Raw genomic sequence first — 11,688 nt, 5'->3', positions numbered from 1 at the left:
TTCATATTTATGACCATATACCACGGCCTGTCGTGAGCTATTGCTTAAACACATACTTTGCATTAGTAAACTTTAAATAAGTAAATGTTCTTTATTGATAATTCTGTCATTGACAACTACCGTATAACATGCTATTAACAATGTATTACTTAAGCAATAGCTCACGACAGGCCGTGGTATATGCTCATTATATCACGTGGTTCGGCCCGACGCGAAGCCCCTAGTGGACACCGGTGGAAACGCGACAAAAAACGGGCCGGGTTTGGCACGGCACGCTTAAACCGTGCTACGCGCTGCAGTGGAAATGCACCATAACACTTCTCCTCCTCTCCCTCCCCCAGGTGCCCTCCGGTCTCTTCATCCCCAGCATGGCGGTGGGGGCGATAGCAGGTCGTCTGCTGGGAGTGGGCATGGAGCAGCTGGCCTACTACAACCACGACTGGTTCATCTTCAAAGGGTGGTGCTCCCCGGGGGCCGACTGCATCACGCCGGGGCTCTACGCCATGGTCGGGGCCGCCGCCTGCTTAGGTGAGACCACAGCTCTGGGTTGATTGGTTTGAAAGATGATATAGTAATAAATCGTGTTTAGTTCTATATGGTGAGGAGAAAAGAAAGCAATAATAGATTTGAACTGGTCGTAGACAAGCACAGCTCAGAGTATATCTGTGTCTATGGCAGAGGTTCCCAACCTTTTCAACTCAGGGCCCACTTAAGAATCTAATAAAAATGTGCGGCTAATTCTAACCCTTAATAAAGTTCTGATTGGTCCGTTCAGAGCATGTGACATGTTGTTAATCCAGCAGAGCAGACCGTTGTCAAGGACTGTAATGACCGTTACTAAGGAGAATCTAGATAGAGAAAGGAAAGGAGGTTAAAAAAAAATACAATCTTAATGATGAAATATTTCCACACAAATCATGTTTTGCTAATTATTTGGCGACCCACTTGCAATGCCTTCGCGGCCCACTAGGGGGGGCTATATTGAATATTGGGTACCACTTTACAATAAGACTACCCTTATAAAGGATTCATAAAGGGTTTATAATTTGGTTATTAATTAGGTTGTAAACACTTTATTAATCATTAAGAACCATTTATAAAACAGTTCTAACATACGTCAACACAGGCTCACTATTTGGCAAGATGACTAAGCCTTATATTGGCTACCTAGCTTAATTTGTATTCTTCATCAGCCAGCATCCTCGGTATCTGTTGTTCACTGAGTTGATTCCCCCCCTTCCATCTTGATGTTTCTTGGTATCTCTTTATGACCATGTATTTATTTAGTTACTACCATTTCTAATAAGGCTTAGCAGCACAGATAAATGCGGGCTCACTATTTGGCAAGCAACCGGTCACAGTCGCCCTGTTTATCTCATGTCTTATAAAAGCTTATTAATGATTTATAAAGTTTTCACAACTTAATTAATAAATGAATTACAAACTTTTATTATTTCGTAAACCCTTTATAAGGGTAGTCTTATTGTAAAGTGGTACCGAATATTGCCTTTTCATAAGTGAATGGGGGAATTTATTTAATGTGACTGTTTTTGGTGGGAGCCACTGAGTGATTACATTACATTGCATTTAGTTGACGATTTTATCCAAAGCGACTTACAATAATTGCGTTCGACCCACAAAGTACAAACTTGAAGAAAAAAGAATCATATAAGTACATCAGGTTTCATAGAGCTAAACATTTCAAGTGCTACTCAACTGGCTTTAGATAAGCCAGTCCTTTATTAGTATATAAGTGCTTTGTTAGTCATTCTATCGCTCGAAGTGGAGTCTAAAGAGATGAGTTTTTAGTCTGCGCCGGAAGATGTGTAAGCTTTCTGCTGTCCTGATTTCAATGGGGAGCTCATTCCACCATTTTGGAGCCAGGATAGCAAACCCACGTGTTTTTGCTGATGGTAACTTGGGTCCCCCTCGCAGTGCGGGTGCAGCGAGCTGTTTGGCCGAAGAGAGCGGAGTGCACGTGCTGGGGTGTACGGTTTAACCATGTCCTGGATGTAGGAAGGACCAGATCCATTCACAGCATGGTACGCAAGTACCAGTGTCTTGAAGTGGATTCTAGCAGTTACTGGAAGCCAGTGAAGGGAGCGGAGGAGCGGAGTGGTGTGGGAGAATTTAGGAAGTTTGAAGACCAGACGAGCCGCTGCATTCTGGATGAGCTGCAGAGGTCGGATGGCACATGCAGGTAGACCAGCCAGGAGGGAGTTGCAGTAGTCTAGGCGTGAGATGACGAGAGTCTGGACCAGAACCTGCGTTGTTTTCTGGGTCAGCTGGGGACGTATCCTCCTGATGTTGTAAAGCGTGTATCTGCAGCAGCGGGTTGTTGCAGCGATGTTTGCAGTGAAGGACAGTTTGTTATATAGGGTCACACCTAGATTCCTTGCAGTCTGAGTCGGGGAAACAATAGAGGTGCCGATGTTGATTGTTAGGTCAAGAGTGGGACAATCTTTTCCCGGAAGGAAAAGCAGTTCCGTCTTGTCAAGGTTGAGCTTGAGGTGGTGAGCAGACATCCACTGAGAGATATCAGCTAGACAAGCAGAGATGCGTGCGACGACCTGGGTCTCTGAGCGGGGAAAGGACAGAATTAGTTGGGTGTCGTCAGCGTAACAGTGGTATGAAAAACCATGCGGGCTAATGACAGATCCGAGCGAGTTTGTGTACAAGGAGAAGAGGAGGGGACCAAGAACAGAGCCCTGAGGGACCCCTATAGTTAATTGACAAGGGTCGGACTCGGACCCTCTCCAAGTAACCCTGTAGGTGCGGTCTTTGAGGTATGAGGTGAGGAGGGAAAGTGCAGAGTCTGAAACTCCAAGTTCTTGGAGAGTGCGAAGGAGGATCTGATGATTCACCGTGTCGAATGCAGCATGATTAAGTGGGATGCCAGCTTTGGGTTGTTGTGTTTAAAGACGATGAAATGCTACCAATACACGTTATTTGTAGTGTGCCTTTCATACAAGACATTGAACTCAAAGTGGGGAAGATCTCGGAAAACGTCTCTTTGTTTCAGAAATATATAAAACATATTTTTGTAGCCATTAAGGCACATTCTTTACTTTATAGTAGCTTTACCAAAGTAGCATTGAATACAGTCGGTGAAGAATTACTCCCTGCGTCTCATCTGACTTCAAAGTCAATGATGTTATTCTTTCTGCTTCACTACAATCTGCCTCTGTGTTTGTGATGTCTGTATACAGTAAGAGCTTTCAAATCACAGTTTACCCAGAGGCCGTCTGCCTTCAACATTTTATATTTAGTTTGAAAAATGACACATTTGTTGCTCTTAATTCCTGAAATTGGATACGGAGAAACTTATGGAAAGCACCTAACAATAACACTTTGAAAGTCTAACATCACATGAGAAATCACACTTCTATCAAAGCTCAACGTCAGGCTGTTTTTAAAAATATAGAAAAACGCTGACAGTGTTCATTAAATGTCTCCCAAACTAAATCATGTTTTACACTTTGATATGTTATGAGTTCATGGATACTAAATACCTTATTTTAATCTACTGATACGAGTAGTCAGATTGTATAGAAGTCTATAAGAAAATCTAAATCGATAATTCATTTAATAAACTATTAAATACAATAAAGAAATGCCTCTACTTCCCTCTGCCACTGCTGCCTGACTATTTCCCTGCAGGATGAATAATGTTCTTTCCTTTATTGATTGTAAAATAAACCACATCTCTGTGTGAGGACACTGGACAGTAGTGTCTTAGTGGTCTTCAGCGTCACACGGAAAACATGTGATTGTAATGAAATATCTCTAAATAACCCAGCAATTCTATTCTAGGAACTGTTTTAAGACCATATAATCGTCTAAATGTTTTTAGTAGCGAAACAGAACTTGTGAAAAATTGACGCATTCCAGTCAAAATTAAGCTTTTTCACAGCCAGCGGACCACAGAAGATAGCAGGGTTTTTTATTTATTTTAATTTTTTAAAAGGTCCCCTGTTATACTGTTTTCCATCAATATATCACAGGTCTCAGATATATACAGAACATGTCTCTGATTGGCTGAAACACCAACAGATCATTGCAGCATTACCCATAATCCCCTCTGTTTCAGCCCTATTTCCAAAGTGCTGATTCTCTGTCTGTTACTTTAGATGAAAATAAGAAGCCCCTCCCCACGCCCCTCTGAGAGAGATTTGGTTAAAAAGAACACAATGGTGCTCTAGGAGGAGATTCAGGTGATAAGGGGGGGGTTTACATTGGTTGGTGATTGGCTAATGGTTACACAAGACCAAAAAATCGTTATGACATCATAAAGTGACCAAAATCTGATCAGCTCATTTTCAGACAGGTTTTTATAGAAATGGATCAGGACAAAAAGAGAGAGAATCTTAACCTTAACTTTTCCTCTCTCCCTCCCTGCAGGTGGAGTGACTCGTATGACGGTGTCTCTGGTGGTCATCATGTTCGAGCTGACGGGGGGGCTGGAATACATCGTGCCCCTCATGGCCGCCACCATGACCAGCAAATGGGTGGCAGACGCTTTGGGGAGAGAGGGGATCTACGAGGTGTGTGTGTGTGTGTGTGTGTGTGTGTGTGTGTGTGTGTGTGTGTGTGTGTGTGTGTGTGTGTGTGTGTGTGTGTGTGTGTGTGTGTGTGTGTGTGTGTGTGTGTGTGTGTGTGTGTGTGTGTGTGTGTGTGTGTGTGTGTGTGTGTGTGTGTGTGTGTGTGTGTGTGTGTGTGTGTGTGTGTGTGTGTGTGTGTGTGTGTGTGTGTGTGTGTGTGTGTTAATTTTTTGATGTTCTCCTCTGCGCTCTTCAGGCTCACATCCGGCTGAACGGATACCCCTTCCTGGAGGCCAAAGAGGAGTTTCAGCACAGCAGCCTGGCGGTGGACGTGATGCGGCCCCGGAGGTCGGACCCTGCGCTGGCCGTGCTCACTCAGGAGAGCATGACTGTTGGAGAGGTGGAGGTACGCACACCTGAGCTCAGAGCGGAGTTAAACACAGAGAGAAGCACATGTGGTTATATTGAAGGTCACCTATCAATCCACTTCTCCATGTCTCTTCTACATCAACATGTGTCCCCTCTTCTTCATGTCTCTTCTACATCAACATGTGTCCCCTCTTCTTCATGTCTCTTCTACATCAACATGTGTCCCCTCTTCTCCATGTCTCTTCTACATCAACATGTGTCCCCTCTTCTCCATGTCTCTTCTACATCAACATGTGTCCCCTCTTCTTCATGTCTCTTCTACATCAACATGTTTCCCCTCTTCTTCATGTCTCTTCTACATCAACATGTGTCCCCTCTTCTCCATGTCTCTTCTACATCAACATGTGTCCCCTCTTCTCCATGTCTCTTCTACATCAACATGTGTCCCCTCTTCTTCATGTCTCTTCTACATCAACATGTGTCCCCTCTTCTTCATGTCTCTTCTACATCAACATGTGTCTCCTCTTCTCCATGTCTCTTCTACATCAACATGTGTCCCCTCTTCTTCATGTCTCTTCTACATCAACATGTGTCCCCTCTTCTTCATGTCTCTTCTACATCAACATGTGTCCCCTCTTCTTCATGTCTCTTCTACATCAACATGTGTCCCCTCTTCTTCATGTCTCTTCTACATCAACATGTGTCCCCTCTTCTCCATGTCTCTTCTACATCAACATGTGTCCCCTCTTCTCCATGTCTCTTCTACATCAACATGTGTCCCCTCTTCTCCATGTCTCTTCTACATCAACATGTGTCCCCTCTTCTTCATGTCTCTTCTACATCAACATGTTTCCCCTCTTCTTCATGTCTCTTCTACATCAACATGTGTCCCCTCTTCTCCATGTCTCTTCTACATCAACATGTTTCCCCTCTTCTTCATGTCTCTTCTACATCAACATGTGTCCCCTCTTCTCCATGTCTCTTCTACATCAACATGTGTCCCCTCTTCTCCATGTCTCTTCTACATCAACATGTGTCCCCTCTTCTCCATGTCTCTTCTACATCAACATGTGTCCCCTCTTCTCCATGTCTCTTCTACATCAACATGTGTCCCCTCTTCTTCATGTCTCTTCTACATCAACATGTTTCCCCTCTTTTTCATGTCTCTTCTACATCAACATGTGTCCCCTCTTCTCCATGTCTCTTCTACATCAACATGTGTCCCCTCTTCTCCATGTCTCTTCTACATCAACATGTGTCCCCTCTTCTTCATGTCTCTTCTACATCAACATGTGTCCCCTCTTCTTCATGTCTCTTCTACATCAACATGTGTCTCCTCTTCTCCATGTCTCTTCTACATCAACATGTGTCCCCTCTTCTTCATGTCTCTTCTACATCAACATGTGTCCCCTCTTCTTCATGTCTCTTCTACATCAACATGTGTCCCCTCTTCTTCATGTCTCTTCTACATCACCATGTGTCCCCTCTTCTTCATGTCTCTTCTACATCAACATGTGTCCCCTCTTCTCCATGTCTCTTCTACATCAACATGTGTCCCCTCTTCTCCATGTCTCTTCTACATCAACATGTGTCCCCTCTTCTTCATGTCTCTTCTACATCAACATGTGTCCCCTCTTCTTCATGTCTCTTCTACATCAACATGTGTCCCCTCTTCTCCATGTCTCTTCTACATCAACATGTGTCCCCTCTTCTTCATGTCTCTTCTACATCAACATGTGTCCCCTCTTCTCCTTGTCTCTTCTACATCAACATGTGTCCCCTCTTCTTCATTTCTCTTCTACATCAACATGTGTCCCCTCTTCTCCATGTCTCTTCTACATCAACATGTGTCCCCTCTTCTTCATGTCTCTTCTACATCAACATGTGTCCCCTCTTCTTCATGTCTCTTCTACATCAATATGTGTCCCCTCTTCTTCATGTCTCTTCTACATCAACATGTGTCCCCTCTTCTTCATGTCTCTTCTACATCAACATGTGTCCCCTCTTCTTCATGTCTCTTCTACATCAACATGTGTCCCCTCTTCTCCATGTCTCTTCTACATCAACATGTGTCCCCTCTTCCTCATGTCTCTTCTACATCAACATGTGTCCCCTCTTCTCCATGTCTCTTCTACATCAACATGTGTCCCCTCTTCTTCATGTCTCTTCTACATCAACATGTGTCCCCTCTTCTTCATGTCTCTTCTACATCAACATGTGTCTCCTCTTCTCCATGTCTCTTCTACATCAACATGTGTCCCCTCTTCTTCATGTCTCTTCTACATCAACATGTGTCCCCTCTTCTCCATGTCTCTTCTACATCAACATGTGTCCCCTCTTCTTCATGTCTCTTCTACATCAACATGTGTCCCCTCTTCTCCATGTCTCTTCTACATCAACATGTGTCCCCTCTTCTTCATGTCTCTTCTACATCAACATGTGTCCCCTCTTCTCCATGTCTCTTCTACATCAACATGTGTCCCCTCTTCTTCATGTCTCTTCTACATCAACATGTGTCCCCTCTTCTTCATGTCTCTTCTACACCAACATGTGTCCCCTCTTCTTCATGTCTCTTCTACATCAACATGTGTCCCCTCTGTGGAAAGAGACTCTGAAAGTTTCAGGAACAAAGATTCTCTCTCTTTTTGATCCATTTCTATAAAAACCTGTCTGAAAATGAGCTGATCAGATTTTGGCCACTTTATGATGTCATAACGATGTTTTGTCTTGAGTAACCATTAGCCAATCACCAACCAAGGTGCCCCCCCCCCCACCTTATCACCTGAATCTCGTCCTAGAGCACCATTGTGTTCTTTCTAACCAAATGTCTCAGAGGGGCGTGGGGAGGGGCTCCTGAAGTAACAGACAGGGAGGAGAGGGGGAATCTAAGCTGTGAAAACACTTGTGGATGTTGTTGATAACACGTGTGTCTGTGTATGTTCCCCCAGACCTTGGTGGAGAGCACTCACTACAGCGGCTTCCCTGTGGTCGTTTCGCAGGAGTCTCAGCGGCTGGTGGGGTTCGTTCTGAGAAGAGACCTGCTCATATCTATAGGTGAGAGCTGCGTGCGCTGTCTGTAGGAATAGGAAAGAACAGAATGAGACCTTTCCTTTTCCCGAGGGAAACTGGGTTTTTCACTGTTTAAAAAAATTGTTAAAATAGAAAATAATATAAACCTAAGCAATTAAAGTATAGATACAAAGAATAAAGATAATTATACAAGCTTAAGAAATTAAGTTAAGTGTCTCATTACATTTTACATTTTAAATAGGGCGGTCAAGTTAACGCCACAAATTATTTTAACGTGCGATTAACGCATGTGTGTTTGTCCTCGCCCCGCCCTGTAGTTTCAGAGGCCAAAGGCTTGTTGTTGTTGTTGTTGTTGTTAGTTGGATGGTGGGAGATTACAAAAAAAGGTGTTTTAAACAGCAAGCCAAGCCCACAGCTGATGCTGACAGCCCCGCTCCTGCCGCTCGCTTTCGGCAGACCACGCTTGAAAGTTTGCCGAGGAGACGGACACGTCTACGAGCAGCAAGCTTCCAACATCGATAGCTAAATGTCTGGCTACAGCTTAACATCGTGGAGGACGAGGGGCTGCGTTAGATAATTCGGATCGCATCCAACGTGTCGACTGCACATCACAGCGCATTGTTTTGACCCCTGTGGGAACTTCAGTCTCATGCTTTGACTGTTATGAAGACAGAGGAGCGGCATTTCACCGACAACTGTAAACAGGCTTGTCTGTTTGAGCAACTGGCTCAGTGCGGAGAAGGAGAGAGAGGGAAAGAGAGAGAGAGGGAGAGAGGGAGAGGGAGAGGGAGAGAGAGAGGGAGAGAGAGAGAGGGGGAGAGAGAGAGGGAGAGAGAGAGGGAGAGAGAGAGGGAGAGAGAGAGAGAGAGAGAGGGAGAGAGAGAGGGAGAGAGGGAGGGAGGGAGGGAGAGAGAGAGAGAGAGAGAGAGAGAGAGATGTATAAAGCATATTGATCCACTCATGTTGCATTACAAACTTTAAAAATATTCCTCTCAGGTACATTTAGAACAGATAGAAAATGTGCGATTAATCGCGATTTAAATATTTTAATGGACTGACGGCCCTAATTTTAAAGTATTTCAATAAAAATGTGCGATATATAACATGTAATGCATATTATAATATAGGTCATATAACGTGATATGACCTTGAAATGACACCTTTTGAATGTGTTTGCAAAACCTCCAACCACACCAGTTATTTAATTAATTCAGGTTTTTAGGCTTCGTCTTGCCCCTTTTGAACATGACGGAACTACTCTCGAAACTATTTGAGAATCTATTTTTTTATTCCTTGAACGTATTTTAATGTTGCTTCTCTTTGTTGTTTCTCTATGTTGAATAAATGGACTAATAAATGTTGACTCATCCGTACTTACAAAACCATACTTTTCTCAGATAACGCCCGGAAGCGTCAGGAGGGCATCGTCAGCGCCTCTCAGGTCCTGTTCACTGAGCACGCTCCGGCTCAGGACCCCGACGGCCCCCCACCTCTGCGCCTGCGAGGCATCCTGGACCTGAGCCCCTTCACCGTCACTGACCACACCCCCATGGACATCACCGTGGACATCTTCAGGAAGCTGGGCCTGCGCCAGTGTCTGGTCACACATAACGGGTGAGAGCCATGGATGTTTAATAAGAACTGGATTCAGATCGTTCTTTCCTGTGAGAGCTGCTCGTTGGCGAATGAGGACAAAATGGCCTGAGATTCACAAGAGCAAAACATCACAGATTACCCATCATCCCTTGCTGTGGAGAGCATAGAGCACGGGTGTCAAACTCAATTTCATCGCGGGCCACATCAGCATTATGGTCGCACTCAAAGGGCCAGTTGTAACTTTAAGACTATATAAATATAAATATATAAAATAATGTATTATATTACATATTTGCCTCTGCATTGGATTATTATCGGATAGGGTAATAACTTCATAATTAACTACGTCTGAAGTCTGGGGCAAATAATTGCAAGTCTCTTCAGTGCGCATGTCACAAAACAAGATGCATTGTGGGACATGGCAACGTGCTTTTGTCAGATGAACAAAGTCTCGGCTTTCCGAATATTAAACATGTTTCGGCAAATTCAGATGATAAATACAACGTAATGTGACATCATTTGCTTAATATTTGGAGAACAACAACAATTCTGATATCAATAGAAAGCTAGGAGCCTCCTCTTTCCAGCAGTATATACAACTCAAAATGTGTCTTCGGGTCAATGCGACTGATTTCGATAGAACAGGTCACATATTATTCTACACTTAATCCATTTTTCCCACCTTTCCTCAAAGATATGAATTTGAATTCTCTAAGTTATTGTTGTTGTTGTTCCATTACATAGATTTAATTTACTAAGTTAAGAAAAGTAAATAGTGGTTCTGTAAATGTCCCGCTGATTTACAAACTTCTCTTTCCCCATGTTAGTCAATGGGAAAAAGTCTTGACGTCACGGACTCATACGGAAACTGTAGTACCGCCGTTTGGCCACTACGAATATTTTCCTCAGAGTCCGCAGCACTTCCTGGGGGCTTGGTGAGAACAAACACGGGAGCGCTTGATTTATTGACTGTTTAATTTATTTTTTTGACGTAAGAAAGGAAGAAGGGGGACGGATAAATGGGAGGAAAGGTGGACGAATGTATTAACTGACCGCTCTCCCACGCATAGAGACATTAAAGTGAGACAACTCCGGGAAATTGAGCTTGTAAAGAGCTGGAAGGAGGGATGAATGGATGTGTAGGAGGTCACTCTGCTGTCAGGTGATGAATGAAAGGAAAGGAGGCATAGGAGTTAGGGAGGAAGACATGGAGAGTTAATGGAGGGAGGGGGAAGGGAGAAAGGTGTATTCACCCAAATCTCTGACCTCATTACCATTACATCTTCAGAGGCCCTTTCTGACACGGTATGCATTAAAGTAATGGGAAACATCCGTGTTGGTGCCATGGAGATATTCCTCGCGTGGTATTTGGGCCTTGTTACATTTTTGTTTTTCATGTAGCTCGTAACATTCTATCGTCCCGCTGCTTTAAGCACGATGATTTATGGACTGCCCGGGAACCTGAGCTGAGACGCTTGCTTCTGCTCTGTCTGTGAGCTTTGATAAAAGAACAGAAAAATGAGGACAATTTCTTCACAACCATCCAAAAAGAAAATATTTGAACTGAAACCAAAGTCAAAATTCCCAAGATATATTTGTTTATTGGCTTTTTTAGTACCATTTATAGCTTTAGTGGCGCATGTCATCATTAAATACTGGACACGTATACCTCGGTAGTATACAAATTCAATCAAATCAGTAGATTTTACATATTTGCTGCCAAGAAATTTCAACGCAGGTTATCAAGTGTGTGTTGGTGTAAACGCATCTCATAAATACACTGGAGTAAATCCACAAATACTGTACATGCACAGCCAGGATATAGAGCGGTTACACTTCACTGAACACACACACACACACACACACACACACACACACACACACACACACACACACACACACACACACACACACACACACACACACACACACACACACACACACATTGATTTGTTTGGATGGATGGAATTCCAACCCACGGCTCTCTGGGGTTCGGGAGTGGAGTTATGTATATGTACAGAAGTAGAGTATTTACCAAACACTGTCGGACGCAGGCTTAAAGCAGCCTGAACACGTGTAACAATATAAATGGTGGTTTCTCTTTTGTCAATGAGCTACAAGTGAGAAACGTACATTCTAGTGATTCATTTAA

The 11,688-nt window shown here is 43.6% G+C and overlaps 1 protein-coding gene across 1 annotated transcript in view; it reads left to right on the top strand.

Annotated features, from left to right (window-relative positions):
• clcn5b (chloride channel, voltage-sensitive 5b) overlaps positions 1–11,688 on the top strand; it is a 33,214-nt gene that overhangs the window by 15,182 nt on the left and 6,344 nt on the right. The window contains exons 7-11 of the mRNA XM_079671172.1: positions 225–528; positions 4,402–4,544; positions 4,798–4,947; positions 7,859–7,964; positions 9,338–9,554. Coding sequence (XP_079527298.1) covers positions 225–528; positions 4,402–4,544; positions 4,798–4,947; positions 7,859–7,964; positions 9,338–9,554 — 920 coding nt within the window. The remainder of the gene's footprint in view (positions 1–224; positions 529–4,401; positions 4,545–4,797; positions 4,948–7,858; positions 7,965–9,337; positions 9,555–11,688) is intronic.

This window comes from Notothenia rossii (genome assembly GCF_949606895.1).
Source record: "Notothenia rossii genome assembly, chromosome: 3".
NCBI classification, from domain to species: domain Eukaryota; kingdom Metazoa; phylum Chordata; class Actinopteri; order Perciformes; family Nototheniidae; genus Notothenia; species Notothenia rossii.
This window is presented reverse-complemented; position numbering and strand designations above follow the sequence as displayed.